The 17,026-nt window shown below is 41.8% G+C and overlaps 1 protein-coding gene across 1 annotated transcript in view; it reads left to right on the forward strand.

The window, feature by feature from the left end:
- ptprn2 (protein tyrosine phosphatase receptor type N2) overlaps positions 1-17,026 on the forward strand; it is a 131,785-nt gene that overhangs the window by 24,552 nt on the left and 90,207 nt on the right. The window contains exons 4-9 of the mRNA XM_037757389.1: positions 6,212-6,453; positions 10,083-10,536; positions 10,666-10,962; positions 11,194-11,234; positions 11,799-12,217; positions 15,677-15,763. Coding sequence (XP_037613317.1) covers positions 6,212-6,453; positions 10,083-10,536; positions 10,666-10,962; positions 11,194-11,234; positions 11,799-12,217; positions 15,677-15,763 — 1,540 coding nt within the window. The remainder of the gene's footprint in view (positions 1-6,211; positions 6,454-10,082; positions 10,537-10,665; positions 10,963-11,193; positions 11,235-11,798; positions 12,218-15,676; positions 15,764-17,026) is intronic.

Here is a 17,026-nt window from a genome sequence, read left to right on the forward strand (position 1 = left end):
AGCAAAGCGAGACCACACATTTATTCTAATTACTGCTTAGAAATAAACAAATGAGAGTGAGGGGGATGAGAAGAGATCCGGTGTGTAATTTTGTCTTGCTCCGCTGTTTAAATTCTTTAGATCATCACGCGACTCTGACCTTGTGTTTGTAGACACCCGTTTACAGACGCCGCAGACATGACATCATCACTTTGAATCATTTTCCCCCTTTTCTGTCTTGTAGAATCACATCCACAGACACGGAGCATTATCCTCGGATGAGTCCACGATGCACTGTTAATGCTCGGTGGCACGTTATTCTTATCAGCTCAACAGCTCAACAGCTATTGAAGTGTCATCTTTAAGATGTAGGGGACACATTTTTTTTTATTTTTCATCCCAGACAGGGTTATAAAGACCATTGTACTGTAACCTAAATTGAAGAGATGAAGGCGGGAAAAAAACGAGCAGGAACATCAATGGAATCGATTTACAATCCTCTTTATCTTGCATCAGAGATGCAGGTAGAAATCGCACAATCTCTGCTCACTGCACAACACCAATGTCATTCAGATCAATAGAAATTGACCCTTGTACAAAAGGGCTTGGGTTGTCTCGATGTGTCCCCAATGGCAGAGCACAATGTCTGGTATTACATTTTCACCACAATACCTTTTTGAATGCAAGACCCTGTCATCCAACTGCAAATGACTTTTATATTACACAGCATCACCTAAAGCCAGGCAGCTTTAGTATTCACCGTGTGCAGCCACAGTGTGTCTACACTTTTCATAGCCAGGCTGCTGTCATATTGCTGTGGAGTCATTATGGGCTCTGCTAAATGTGTGTGTGTGTGTGTGTGTGTGTATGTGCAGGATGGGATTGTGTGAAGATACACACAGAAGCTAATTCAGTAATATATTAATTTGATGTACAATATATTAAAATGACGGAGCATTTAATTGAATGTTCGCTAAACACTGCCCCTGAACGCTAAATGTCCAATCATAGCTTAGCAACCGTATCTAGACAGGGCAGGTCTGTCTAGCTTTGGACTTTGCCACATATTGGGGGGGGTTGTAGTTAGAGCGATGAATCTGTCGTTATCCCACATTCTCGACTAACTAGCTAACTACCTACCTATAGTAGTAACCTAGCATTAGCGTTATTTACAAAGGCAAAAGGCATGGCAGTAGCTACCTACAATATTTTTGGGGGTTACGTTACCTGCTCATGACTAGAACATCCACCTCGATGACGCTACAGACGGTTAAACTGTTATCGGGGTATTAAATGGACGTTATCAGTGGTTATAAGCCTCATGTGTGTGGGTCAGTAGGGGCCTGTTACACCCACTAGTAGGTTTTATCATTGATTCACATGTTAGATCAATGAAAGTAGACGACAGTGACCTCTAGTGACCGTAGTAATTATGACAGGAGCAAAAGCGGGAGTCAGGCGCTGCATTATAGACGGTGTGAAACTCCATAGGTTGAGGTCGGGGGCGATAGATGGGACACAAAACACGGGGCTTTCACCAAGGAGACCGGGATTTGCACCTTGTGTGAAACCAACAACGTATATTTGTCTTTGTGGTAAGTTTCACTTTCACTTTTTGAACCTATTTTTTTTTTAGCCAAAACATGATGTTTCCCCTTAAACAAAAGTGTTTTTGTTTTGTTTCTGTTGAAAACGTAACATTTTCATGCAGTTTTACGAGTTAAAACGTGTTGCTTTTAAGTTTTGCTTTCACTTTTACAAAGTAGTAGGCATAGTAGGCCCCTAATGACTCACATCTATGATGCTTATTGTGACCGATAATGCACATTTAATAGCCTGATAACAGTTGAATCGGATGCACGCTACTATATCAGAATTTAAAGTAAGCAGTGGGTCAGTCCTGCTCTTTATTTGACTTGGGGAACGTTTACACTTCAACAACCCCACCCAAACTTGCGGTAGCTAATGTTTAATTTGCCAAATTCATCGGTTATTCTTCGTCCTTATATTCTTTTCTCTTGTAAATGTGTTTGAAAACAAGAACAATATGCATAAATCTAACCACTGTATGTAAGTATGCTTTTTCATAGTAAGCATCCAAACCATCCAAGGGTTATGTTAGAATGAATAACACTTTAATTAATATACATTTTTATTTATAATGCAGTAAAAATACATGAAAAATGCTGCTACTTATAAGTTAGTGAGGATGCTGACTGGGACAAGTAGCTTTAGCCTCAGTCTTTTAGCACAATATCATGTATGCAGACGTCATTTAAGAGCCATTAAGAGGATTCTCGTTTTAAAACCAAACCAACTGACGGAGTTTTAGCGTTAGCATTGGCTTAGTCAGAACTTAGTGAACGGTCAGTTGGACTGCAGGACAGATGAAGGTTAATTCTGCGTTTTTTAAACTAGTTCATGTCCTATTTTTCAATTCCTGGTAGGTATTTATACTGTCAAGCTCCGCACTCTCAACATCAAAATGAATCATGTCAGAATGTAACACCGGTGTTCTTGATATAACACGTTAAACTACACTTACCTGCAGTCGATTGACCTCCTGACCCCGTGCGGCGCGGTGGATATTCTCATAGTACTGACAAGTGAAGTAAGATGATGCATTGTGACATTTGCATTAGCTCCATTGACAGGAAGCATCAGTCAGGGAGAATCAGTGACCATAAACTGACATCATGTCACTCCAGCGCCACTGAAACCACATGCTCCTACTTCTTTCTTTGACAGACAATCGACAATACCCATTGTTGTTCCTCTTCATATTCTGCTCTGTCTGTTCCTTGACAACCTTGCTAGATGGTACCGGAGAGAAAAAAAAAAAGTCAGACACACTCACACACTAACATGCCATGTGAAAACTTGAGTTGTTATGAGGAAAACAAGAGTGCTTTTATTGAACCGTTCAGTGTGAGTCCGTGTCTGTGAAGGGGGCACGATCATTTCAAAGAAACCTGCTGCAGATTTTTTACTCGGAGCAAAATGATTTCCTCCACAGGCAAATAATCGTTTGTATCCTTGTAGATGTTCACCAACTGTTTTTCAGTAATGGCAATATGAAATTACTTCAGTAGAGGCGGTCGGGCGGTCACGCTTCATTCAAACCCACAGAACTTTATTTTAAATGTTACTTTAAAAGCCTCTAAAGATACCGAATACATCAGTCTGGATTTTGGGGGAATGTGTATAAAATAATGGATAGGGTATTTAGAGTATTTGCATTTTAGGAAATAGTGTAGCCATAAAAAAATGCAGTCATATCACTCAGTGTTAACATCATATAGCTTCAGTGAAGAGAAGTTGATATAAGCTGGTGGAATAAGACCATAAAGCTACTTAAGGGTTAAACAATGTATGTGTGGTGTAAGTATGTTAAGAAGACAACAGCAATACTCAGTAATATTGTTTAAAGGAAATGAAATGACACTAGAGCTGCAACGATTAATTGATTATTTATCAAGTATTAAATTAATCGCCGACTATTTTGTTAATTGATTAATCGATTTGAGTAATTTCTAAGAAAAAATATGTCTAAATCCTCTGATTCCAGCTTCTTAAATGTAAATATTCTCTGATTTCTTTCCTCCTCTATGACAGTAAACTGAATATCTTTGAGTTCTGGACAAAACAAAACATTTGAGGACGTCATCTTGGGCTTTGGGAAACACTGATCGACATTTTTCACCATTTTCTGACATTTTATTGACCAAACAACTAATCGATATTAACAATGAATTATACAACTATGTATAGTATAGTGACATAGAGGATTATCAGCAGTTTATCTGCAGTTCTCCATATCTCTACGGAGCATTTTAGCATCTTTCAGCTCATTTGTTTTGGTTTTACAGCACATTTACGGTTTCGGTTCACTCTCAACGCTCTCATCAAGGACATTTCCAGATTCAGCAGCGGAAAATCCGATCTGCCCAGCACCAAACAACAGACAGACACAGTTAGGTGACTAGCTGGTGAACATAGTGGAGCATTAGCAGCTAAAGAGACAGATGGTGGAGACCAAAAACAGAGCTAAAAGAGACACAATTTTAAATTTTACAGATCAAACAATCAATATTTTACCAAAAACTTAGATTTAGCTTGAAGACTACAAACACATATAAGACCAAACTTATACAGAGCACTTAGGAAGAGCAACACAATCCCTCTTGACCAGCAGATTAATAGACAATGAAAATAGTTGCAGCCCTACTGCTCACAACATATTCATATCTTCTGCCACACCATTGCACCATTGCTTTAATTTCAATTTGGATTGACACATTTCATTTAGACTAATTAGGGTCGAACTCGCAGCTAAATTATTCACGCTCTCTTCCATTAATGCCTTTTAAAATCAGTTGGTGGGCAGAAGTAAAGGAAAGGGGAAAATCTGCATTTCAAAAACAGCAGATGAAACTACAAGACATGTAGACAGGTTCCCATCTAATAGGCTTTGAATATTTAGGAGACACCCCCCACCCTCCACCCCTCTCTCTGTGTCACAGAAAACAGACAGGAGGCCAACAGAAATATCTTGCTTGTTTGAAAGCTGTTGCGCTAATGGCAAGGCGTTAATTAACTGAGGCATTTGCCTGAGACGGCGTGCAACCTTAACGGGCGAAAAACCCAGCAGCACTTGGTGATGTAACCTGGACTTACAGATGCATTTGCATGACATTTATTTAGCTCCTCAGTGCCAGGATAATCAGCTGAGAGGTTGATTGAGAGGAATCCAACCGTAAAGGCCCCTCCACTTTTCCTTCCTGACTTTTTCCCTCTTACAAAATGGCTCATTCTGATTCTGTAATTTGCACCGGCGTACCTTTTTCCCCTCAAGTGCACCCATCACAGACACACAACAACATGGTATGTATGGAAATGAGTGCATCCCCCAGGAGACGGAGGGGATAGAGGTGTCACAGTCAATGAAGCCGGCGTCACCCTCGCACATTCACCATGAACCCCGTTTAACCAGCTGCAGCTAACCGCTTGGTACCATATGGATCCTTTAGGGCTGAAGCCAGACCTGATTTCCCCGTCACCGCTGATGATAGCGTAAATGATCATCACCGCACTAATATATAACAAGTATACACCACGTCGGTTAAGCCATGGGTAGTTAACTGTCATTGTTGTACGGATGGATGGCTGAGCCGCGTTCCAGAACAGTGGCAACATACGCTGCTTTGTGCTGCATTCAGCGCTGCCAAGAATGACTGGAGGCATCTGTAGCTGCTCTGCATTGCTCAGATCCTCATCTGGTGCTTATGAATATCTATGAGAATACCCAGAGTCTATGGGTGAGAAACAGGGCTAATGAAGACATTCTGCAGTGTTGATACTTTCATTTTTTGCGTATTTTTTAAACCCAGGCTGTTAATTTATCACCATTAAACATGTCCACATCATTAAGAGCTGCATTGTTTCTATAGATAAATAAAAAGTTAGGTATGTGGCATCTTGGAATCGAAGCCTTCCCTCACATACAACCTAATTATTCTCATTAAAAAATGCTTCTGCACTGAGATGAAGTGTCATCAGTGAACATCTTGGCTCCTTTTAAAAAAAAGTATAATATCTGTGGTATTCCTACGCTCTTTGCCGATGGAATGCTGTGCCTCTTGGCTCATTGGGAATGGGGCCATGTTTTGGGTATCTTTTTTGCTTGGGTAGCTCCATCTGGTCCTGGCACCAGTGTGCTTTGCCCCTGCCCAGGAGTTCTGCATCCCAACTATGTGTTGGCAATTAGCAGAGATGTTGGCAAGGCGTCAGGCCGCAGTGTGACATTCTCCCTGGGCTTGTTGACTGGCTGTGGTGTGTGTGTGTGTGTGTACATGTCTGTGTATATACATGTGTCCATACATGTGTGCATGTGTAGTCATGGCTTCCTATAAGTAATTTTAGACCTCCTCTACTCTACCGTTCGAATTCCTCCTCGCTGTTTTGTTTAAAGCTAATATAACTATAACTAACAATTTCCTCAAGTAGAGAACTTACTGTTCAGTCACCATTTACAGGAATGCTGTGCCAAAGAAACAATATTTCTAACAATATTTACAGACTAATAGATGAACTGATTGTTTGGAATTTGTTTTCGACACTTCAAGGTTATATTGAGTCAAAAGGTGTTTAAAAGACCTAACGACCAAAGGGTTTAAACTCTGCATCATATGCTACCTACTTTGATGGTTTGAATTTCAATCTTTGTTTCCAGGTTTGACATGGCAGGACGACCTCACCCAGAAGGTCATCTCTAGAGAGCTCTCCAAACTGAGGACCATCCCTCTCCGCCATCAGGCCACAGCTCCGAGCCCCCTGACCGCCTACAGCAGCAGCTCTAGAGACTCCAGGAAACTAAGCAGAAACCTTCAGCAGTACCTGACGGGCCTGGGCTTCCTGACGCAGTCTGAGCTCGATGGACAACCAGGAATCCAACGACAGGGAGCCAGCGTTCAGGTACATTAAGAGTCTCACACACTTTGGCCGTGTAGCAGCTGCTGGCTTTGGAGTGGATTGGACACGTGTGACTAGTCCTCAAAATTCATGCAGGTTAATAATCAAAGAATTTTAAAGGGGAACTCGACCTAAATTAAGAATTACAACATGTTATTTCCATGGCCTAGGAAAGTTCAATATTTGTGAACATGAGCTAGTCTCTCTCAAAGCAAGAAACCAGAGAAGTAAGTCTCAAACTTGTGATGTCATAAAGTCTGGAGCTGCTCCATAGACAATGAATGGGAGATTGATTTTGTTGACCTACTGAATATTTGTTTTCTTCCAAATGAGCTTAGAACATCTCCCTAAGCGCTCTCAGTGTCATCAGTAACATCTCTCCCAATTCATTGTCTATGGAGCAGCTCCAGACTTTATACCTGATGACATCACAAGTTTGAGTTTTAGCACTCTAGTTTTTGGATTTGGGGGAGAGTTGTTCATGTTTGCTAATATTTTTGGACTGTCTTTGACCATAGGAATAGCATGTATGAATTTTGAAAATGGGCGTAGTTCCCCTTTGAAGAAAGACTTAAAGGGGCGCGCCACAGATTTTACACATGAAGTATGTTCAATTTACTTTTCACAAAGAGTACTATACAGTAGGGCTGCCACCTCTTAGTCGATAAGTCAACTAATCAGTCGTTTTTGGTCTTAGTCGACTAAGATTTCTTTGGTCGATTAATAATTTTTTATGCTTTTTTCATGCTGAATGATTTATTTCCAAGAAACGTATGAGCACATCTCTGGTAAACACAAGATTTAAAGTGGTGCTTTTGAGTGATTCTTTGTGGAGAAACTAAGTTTTACAGATCTGTTGATTAAATCAACTAATCGATTAGTCGACGAAATTGTATGAGCGTTAGTCAACTAAGAATTTCTTTGGTGGAGGACAGCCCTACTACTCAGCCTGTGAAAAACAGTTGTACTGTATACTGTCTTCTGTGACTCTGATGTCATCACGGTTATCTCGGCTTGGGCATGACACTTTTTTACCAGAAAGCCTCTTATAAACTGAGGGTGTTTGGTCTGAAAGATGAGCACATTTAGGACGCAGGGAGGGTCTAATGAAAAAATGCTATCTAGATCCATCATGGAAAATGTAGGATACAGTGTTTTTGGCGCTTAGTCTATACTAGAGAGATTAAAAGTCAAGATATCTCAGCCTCTGCTGCTTCAGTTTTGACCATTTTTTAAATCTGTCCCTGTCCCGAAGTATAAGTGACCCTTTAAAAAAACGTACCATATTTTAATGTCTTAATGTAACCACCATTTAGATCCAGGATTAAGGCAAGAAATACTGGTCCACAAAGTAAACAAACAAACACGTTTTCCTCGGCTAAATTATGGAAGGGCCTCTTCCTATTCCTTTTGAAACAGAGTCAGTATTTGCCGGGGTCGCCCTCTTGTCCCCGCACCGCTTTTGTTTCTCGCTCTCTGTCTTCTCCTTCCTCTCCCACTGAGCGGGGACCTTTTTACACAAAGATCCTCCATCACCTCTTTACATTATTCAATCCTCATATTTAGGGTGGAACCCGGGCTTTGTGTGAAATGTGCTCTGCATCCTTCATCGGCTAGCCGCTTCCTGCTGCTGTGTCAGTGCCGCCATAATGCAAAGTTGAAGAGTTCAGGACCTTCCTTATTGATGAGACGAGCTCCTTTGTTGTGTAGTGTGATGGAAAAAGGCAAACATGGTTAGCGTGAATGGCAGAGCACCCCCGTCTCGCTGTGCTAATGCCATTATGGCCTCTCAGTATGCCGGGCTTGGAAAGACTGACATTTTCTCTATATACATTTGAAGGACAGAAAATGGCACCGAGGGAGATAGCTAGTATTAGTGCAGCAGCGACATGGATAATAATGCTGCTCAGTGGATCGGATATATACTGTGTGCTGAATTGAAGCGTGGGTCCTTATGATTTCAGAAGAATGATTTCTTTTCCTCACAGACAGAACAAAGAACAAAAACTCACATTTTGGCGCCAGTATTAATACCAGCTACTATCGCCAAATGGTTAAAAGGCCTCTGAATGCCTGAGTACCACTGCATTGTGATGTTATAATTCATCATGTGTCAAATATAAACTCATATGGCTAAATCTGAAATCAGATGACTCATAGTTTTTAGATAAGGCTGCTACTTCTCTGACAGAAGGGATATGCTTTTAAAGTTTGTTGTGGAAACGCATGAAATTACTCTTTGAGTGACACTATCTCATCTGTGATTTCCATAATGCAATTTCCAAGGGCAGTTGTCTTTGATCTAGAATCCCTATTCATATCCTGTCCTGTCTAGTCGAGCCCAGGTTGCTTCTCCTTTTATACTAAAGCCTGTCACAACAATGCTGACCCAGCGCAACCCATCTAATGTTCTCATGGGGAGAAAAAAAAGTATCGCAGAGCTGAAACTAGGTTGAAGATTCATCATGTGAATGTTGTCACTTACACTACAGAAATGAACTAAATAAGACTAAGAGCCTGCGGACATGCTAGCAGCTTTGTGAGGCTGTACACATTCACAATGACAATGCTAGTATGCTGATGATTAGCAGGTATAATGCTGCGTTCACATGGAATCAGGCAGACAGACAACACCGTCTGGACGGCACAGGAAAAACATACAAACAGTATGACGGAATTGCAGGACGGCAAAATGAAACACATATATGTTGCTAGGGTGAAGGAATAAAATATATTAAATAAAATTATTTTGTGTCTACCATTTTATTATTTTAGTAATGCATGTAGCTGCAAAATGCAGCTTTCTTTTAATATTCTATTGCAAACTTAAACAACTTTCTCCGGTGTGAGGGAGCTACGTAACATCCGGTTATAAGTTCCGTTGCAGTGGACAAAAAAAAGTTTGAATATTTTAACTTTGTCCACTAACATGATATCCGGTTTGTTGTCTATCGACTGCCTGATTCCCTGTGAATGCAGCATAATGTTCATCGTGTTCACCATCTTAGTTTAGCCGAGTTTAGAGTGTTACAGTAGCATACTAAATCACTAAACACAAAGTACAGATGAGGATGAAGGGAATGTCATTAGGTTTGCAGGTATTTGGTATCATCCCCCCACCCATTTGTCTGTGTGTATGTATGAGAGTGTGCCTGTGTATGTCACCTGTTTTTTGTCGTTCGCCTACTGTTTGTCTCACACCGTTTTTCCCCCCGAATGTGTAAAGCGTCTTTGAGATCCTAAAAAGCGCTATATAAGTTTAATCTATTATTATTATTATCATTATTATAAACAACACATTAAACTTGTCTGAAGGAGATATATGGACTAGAAAAAGAGTTATTACAATTCATGAATTCATGAATGTCTTGTTGTCTGTCTTAACTAAATAATGTAAACTTATAGTGGTGCTAGAGGAAAAGTCAGGGGGTCACCAAAGTCATTAGGATTCATCCTCTGGGGATCATGAATGTCTGCACAAACTTTAATGGCGATCCATCCAATAGTTGTGGAGATATTTCAGTTTGGACCAACTGTCAGACCATCAGCCATCCCTAGAGCCACGCCGCTAGCGTGGCTGAATGACATATTAACAATGCTCTACATGTGCTAAGTGGCATTTTGTGTTGTAGAATGAAGACATCAAGTCTGAAGGTCACTTGGAGCCCAGCCGGTCAAAACCGCAGCAGGGCTGGAAGGAGACCACCATCTACAGCCATCAGAAAGGAGCTGGCCAAACTCCAGTCACCAAAGTGTTCACCCAGAGCGGAGAGGGCAGACACCCCAAGCTCAGTACAACCTTCTCCAACCGGGACCCGGGGAGGAGCAAACTGCTAACCAGCCAGCTGGAACGGCTTCTCGCCGAGGTGCCGAGCACTCAGCAGGGCGCCCAGGGTGGCAAGTCTGCGTGGCCCAAAGGAAAGCTCCACTACCTCAGCTACATCAGGCCGGCTCCGAGTGACCACGCCGAACCGCAGTCTCAGGTGGATTTTGGCTCCAAAACCCAAAGGCCTAATCTAGACAGACTTCTGCTCAAGGCTGGCTCAAACCGACTGACCGCCAAAGAGCCTCTCAGTGTCACCGACGGTAAGATCACACTCTGGCTTTTAGATTTGCACCACAATATTCCTATTTTTTGTTAGTTTGTTTGCTTTTTAGGGAAAATGATGTCTTACACTTAGTTTGATTGTCATTTCTTCTCTGTTTCCTGTCCAGAGCGATTCATCCATAATATGGTGAGCCAGCTGGGGAGGCACAGCGTCAACATGGAGGCTTTGATGGGCAAAGACCTGGACCAGCTGGCTGGGGTCATCACAGGCAGGCTGCAGAAGGTGCATGAGGAGCGGCCTGTGGTTGGGGCCCAGCCAGGACCAGAAGCCGCTGACTCCAGGGTGGACACAGAGGGTAACAGGGAGCCGCTGGCAGCCGTGCAACTGAATCAAGACCAGGACCTGAAATCAGACAAAGGGCAGGATCCAAACCAGGAAGACACACTGAGAACGAAACAGCAAGGTGAGTGAAAGAGAATAAAAACTGGCACCATTTGGAGTACTTATGCGTTTATTTTCTGCCATAGATATAAGTTTATAAATACGTTAATAATGCTTTGTTCGTATAATCCTCATAGAAAGTGCCAAATGTATTTTTGAGTATTTCATTTTTACTGTTTTTTTTCTTTGCTAAATACAAAAGAGAACTTCAGTTTTCACACAATCTGCTCACATAAATTGTGTTTGTTTCCAGGCCAACAAATAGACGGCGCAGACAAAGAGCCTGTTGACAAGGTGAATTTAAAATTACTCTGCTCAACCAACAAATTGGTTTCTCGGGGAGGGAGACATGTCCAAACTTGCACTTTATTCACTTTTGAATGCTACTTCAAACAGGGATGATTTGAAAGTTGTGCAGACTTACTGTTGAATTATTCGAGTTTGAAAGCAGCTGCAGGATCTTATAAAATTCCTTGAGTGTCTATATTTTCATTTAATGGAACTCCAAAAGTGAGATGAACGAAAATAGTTCTGCATGGTGCCATGAATCTTTTGTTTAACTTTTGGTAAGTAAGTAAAGCTACTGAATGCACCCTTTGATAATTATAGGTAAAAAGGATGTCGTTAGACCTTGGACCAGCACTCAGACATAGAAATATCAGTGAATGCAACATATATTCATACCTTTTTAAATGATTGCCACATCCAATAGTATAAAAGTCTCTATTCAGGGTACTAATTAGTTTTTCCTCAGAACTTTTTAAGCTCTCTTCTAAAAGGAAATTAAAAGTAATGTATTGCTAAAATGATGTAGAAATGCCTTCAATATTCTAAAGAGGAATTTTTGATTTAACACAGCACACAGCCTTCTTCTCCAAGCTGCTGGACTACCTCAACCTGGAGCCCTTCGGCGATGCTCCAGACGCCAACGTCGGCCCGCCAGCTCCCCTCCGGAAAATGGTCGGAATGGAGAACGTCCAAAGCCGGACGACGCTGGACCAAGTTCCCGTACCTCACCGCTGGGAGGAGAAGACCTTGCCTGCGAAGGAAGGCGCCACCCTGCGTTTCACCGGTGGTGCAGATGGGCCTGACGTTCAGGTGGACTCAGAGATCCAGAGGTGGATGCAGGGGAATCAGGCCCCAGCGGGGAAAAAGCAGCTGGAGGAGCCGCAGAAGAAGGACATGAGAGTCAAAACGCAGCTGGTCCACGTGGGGGTGAAGGAGTTTTCCAGCAGAGGGAAGGACAGACACTTCGGCTACATTATCACCGGCTCAGAGTGAGTAGGATGCACATAATATACAATATTACATATTGATATTACAATGATTCAGATTGTACTATCATAATAGTCTGAATCAATGCATCTTTTAGACACACACAGTATGAGGAGCTGAAGCTGGTGCTTCACTTCTGTATACACGATAACAAAGTTTAGTTTATAGAAAATAACATTAGAAATTGAGGAATTAGATAGTAGGCGTCTCAATATTATGTGTCAAAAATTATACATACAAATAATTCTTAATACAGATTCTTGTCTATTAAATATGGGGTGGTGGGGAGCAGTTTGAACTGACTGCTTGCACTTACATTTAAGTTTTTAAAGTGGGATCAGACTAATCATGAATGATCAGCTGCCTTTTATTAGGTATTTTATTCTAATACTGTTTGCATTTTGTGTTGTTTGGTCTGTGTTTTCCTGTTAAGCTTTTGTATATTTGTATAAAGGTTCCTCTAGTTAGACTTTAAATGGGGTGGTATGGGATATTGGCCAAAAGAATCGCGGCCAAAAGAGTTTATTACAACAATATCATTGCGATATCTAAATAAAATAAAATAAAATAAAATAATAAAATAAAAAAAATAAAATAAAATAAAATAAAATAAAATAAAATAAAATAAAATAAAATAGAATAATGGTGATAATAATAATAATAATAATAATAGTAATAATAATATTAATAATAATAATGCTATCAGTCAAATTCATCTTTAAAGGTGCTACATAAAAAAATCAGAGCATTAATATAGCAGCAAACATCTATTTTCTGTGTAAAGATATATCATAGATATGCTCAGAATTGGCAATTTAGCGCCTTTAACTTTGTTTATTTTGCGTTTCGTCTCTTTTTTGGCAAATTAATTACACTCAAAATGTAGTGTAGGGAAATTGAGAGAGAGTCTGTAACCATAACTGTACATATAGAATGATTTAAAAGACGCTGGACTATTTACACAATATTAATTTTTAAATATCATGGTTATCGTCAATAGATATGTCATGACACCCCCAATCCTAATAAAAATAAACTTAATAAATGGCTTGAAATAGCATTGCATTGAATATTAGATATAGTATAAAACAGAGACACATGCTGTGGCAGCTGTCCTGTGCTACATTATAGATGTAGACTTGAACGTCTTTGAACTGCGCTCATATTAACTGTAGCTTTACTGTTGAAAACTCTGTCAATAGATTGATCTACAGTATGTCAGTAACCTCTTTTACCTTAGTCATTGTTGTCCTCATGCAAAAAGCATCAGTGACAACCCTGTAAAAGCTACTCTCTTATTCTTAAGTGGTGATTATCAGCTGACTTGATGGTGCTGCTCACAGCTTCATATCATAGTTTATTGCTCTCACCAGCCGTACTGTTGAACCTGTTTCAAGGCAGACTCATTACATACCTTAATACCGAGCATATGTCTGCTTTGTTCAGTTACTTAAAACTGCCTTTAAGAGACACAATTTCTCTGTAAAACCACCCACATATTCACGTCTTTATGGAAAAGAATACCGCAGTTTGAAATCCTCAGCGTGCGCCGCACCTGATTACAATAGCAGGGATGATAAATCCCTCAGTGTGTGGGTATTACTGTGCCGTATTACGGCTTTAATGATGATACTTTGTCAGGAAGGGTACAGCCAAGTTCTCTCCCTCTCCTTCGCTCTCACCTCTCAGTCAGACTCAGGCTCAGCAAAGATAAGTTCCTATCGACTGTGTCTTCTTCGCCCCTGGCCCTCTCTCAAATCCCTTTATGGCGTTATCACGTCAGTGCGTTGTCCTTCACCTGTTCAACACACGTCGGCTCATAAAGGTGCGATGGGCGCAATCTCTGTCACCTTATTGCTACACGTATGGAAACGCAGATTAAGACGTAAACAATATAGGTGAGTATATATGCCAGGGGAGAGAAAGAACAGGTCACCTTCTGAATAAAATATCTTCACCTCCTCCTCCTCCTCGTCTGTCCTCAGCCCACCGAGCGGCCACATATAGTCGGCCTATAGAGGGGTCTGCATTCGCTGCAGACCTCATGATTGCACGGTTGTTATCCCCAGCTCCTTCGCACCCTGCAGAGAGGCTACGCAAACTTGCTTATCTGACAGCTCCTGACATTGTGGTGGTGGTGGTGGTGGTGGTTGGAGGGAGGGGGGATTCGGGGAATAGGAGGGAGGTGGAGGAGGGGGAAGTGGAAAGGTTTGGATAGAAGAGAAGGAGACGGAGAAACCCAAGGGGAAAAGTACTAGCATCAACAACCAAGTCACTCCTGGAGCTCTCCAGTTGCTAGAATTACCGCAGAGGGATGCAAACGTGTCTGGAATTGCTTCGGTGGTGAATCTTTAACTTTCAAAACCCCTCAAAAAGTGGAGGGAAAAAAAGAGCCACCCACTCTCTCTAAGGTGGAGTGAATCAGCTACTCATGCACGGCACACTGTTCTGTTGGAGCTGCTGTATTGTTGGTGTCAAATGCGGGCTAAACAAAAGAATATCTCAGCAGAATTTGAACCTTGAATATGTAAAATGAAACTGTTTTATAGTATATTTTAGTATCTGAAAAACGAAAACATATAATGCGCTCAATACCCAGCGCTACATGGAATTGGTTCATTTCTTCTGCTAACAAAATGTCTCATTATGATCCGTGACTTTTTCGGTGCATGTCACCTTGCAGGCACTCTCAGGGATTCCAGGTTAAGCTGTCAGCAATAAAGTAGCTTTTCTGTGTGTGTTTGTATGTGCCCTTCTCATTTCCTTCATCCAGCGCGTTGGCCTGCAGATTGCCTTTGTTTGGTCTATTTCCTTGGCGATTTACTCTCCGAGTGAGAGAGCAGCCGCGGACTGAGCTGAGATGAGGCATGGCTTTATCAGACCACCATTACACTTCACCTCCATTCCATTTGCACCTTATTATTCTCATCTCGCCGTGAGGGCGCGTGCGTGCCGGTGTGTTTGTGTACTTTGTGCTATCATGTTTTACTTTGCGCGTGCGTGCGTGTGTGCGCGTCGTAGAGAGGAAGGCGAATGTGGGCGAAGAAGACGAAGAAGAAAGATGAGAGAGGGGAAGGGAGAGAAAGGCGCGTCCATATGATACAGCCATTACACCTCATGCAGGTTCCATTTGCACCTTATTGTTTGTCTCATTGCTGGAAAAAAAAGCAGGTGATTTACCAAGCCTGAAGAGGCAGCTGATCCCTTTTTCCCTTGGCACAGCTCTTTGTGTGTTTGTTTGTGTTTGCGCGTGCCTGTGTGTCTGTCTACCAGTGTGCAGTACATCCATTCAGACAACCGTGGCTTCGCTCGTGTGCAATGACCCATTTGTGGGTATGAATTGTGGCAGTATCTCCCTAAAAAAAATAGCATTTTAACGGCTGAATAGCTGCATGTATGTTGAATGGGTATGGATCTCCAAAACGTGACGCCCAGCTGTCTGTGTGTGTTTCCTCCCACAGCTCCCTCACCGCTGACCAGGGCTCGGACCTGATGGAGCGGCTGACGCAGAGGCTGAACCTCCACGCCGCGGACCTCACCCAGCTCTCGTATGTGCAAACACAAACATGCCCACATTGTCGCAAATGATGATTCACCTTTACAAACCATACGTCGCATAAAAGATAATTGGCCCCATTTGAAGCGTTTGAAACGGTTTTGTTTTGTGCCTTTGAGCTCGGGGGAAACAGAGTGAAGGTTGTCCAGAAGCTGCAAGGTCTGTTTGTGTGGAAAACGCTGTGCCACACTGCCAGAGACTGTAGGCGTTTGTTGTTTTTCTGACCTTTTGGAGTGTTTGACTTCTCGCAGGGAGAGAAATCAGGCCTAATTACCTCCAGACACACACTGATGTCTCCATTGTATTCAAAACACTGCCTCGCCACTATTGTCACTGTACGCCTTGTCAAAAAGAGAGCAGTCAAGCCATCAAACGACTCTCGGTTAGAGGAAAAGAGAGGAAGAGAGAGAAAGGGAAGCAGCAGCGGATAGAGAGCTGGAAATAGAGAAAGTAGTCCAGCAGGAGGCGGTTAATATATTAATGAGCGGGCGAACTGTCCTTGAACTCGGTCTGGTTTGTGCTTGTACCATGTTTCTGCTGTACATTTGGTGTCAGACCATGTAGGAGGCAGAGGAGATGTGTTCGCCTAAGATCTGACAAGCCTTTCAAGACGCTCCTGCAGGAGAAGTGAAATCTGGGTGGTTCAGTAACACCCGCTGCATATGAACACCAAAGCCGGTGCACTGCAGTCTGCGGCTGCACTGTAACTGCAGACGGAGTATCCTGGCTCGGATAATAGCTACAGAGAGGGAAAACTGTCTGACAGTACGCTCTGTATCTAGTGTTCAACGCTGGAAATACACAGTGACCCTCAAAATGAATGCAACCAAGGAGACAAGGTGATCCCCATCTTTAAATACAAAATTTGGATTTAGTTTAGATGAGAAAGAACACCGGGACATGTCATTGTGCCGGCGCCGATTGAGTCAATCTTGTTATTACACCTCATCATGCAGAATCAACTCCTGATGCACATAATGATCGATGTTATTTGGATGCGGATCATTCGTATATCCAGTGGTGGAAGAAGTATTCAGATCTTTCACTCAAGTAAAAGTAGTAACGCTACAATATAGTGATACAAGTAGAGCTAGGAGAGCGATTCATTGATTAGTTGTCAACTATTAACTTAATCTGCAACTATTTTGATAATCGATTGAGTAATTTTTGAAGAAAAAATAGTCTAAATTCTCTGATTGCAGCTTCTTAAATGTGAATATTTTCTGGTTTCTTTACTCCTCTATGACAGTTAACT

This window comes from Sebastes umbrosus, chromosome 21 (genome assembly GCF_015220745.1).
Source record: "Sebastes umbrosus isolate fSebUmb1 chromosome 21, fSebUmb1.pri, whole genome shotgun sequence".
Lineage (NCBI taxonomy): Eukaryota > Metazoa > Chordata > Actinopteri > Perciformes > Sebastidae > Sebastes > Sebastes umbrosus.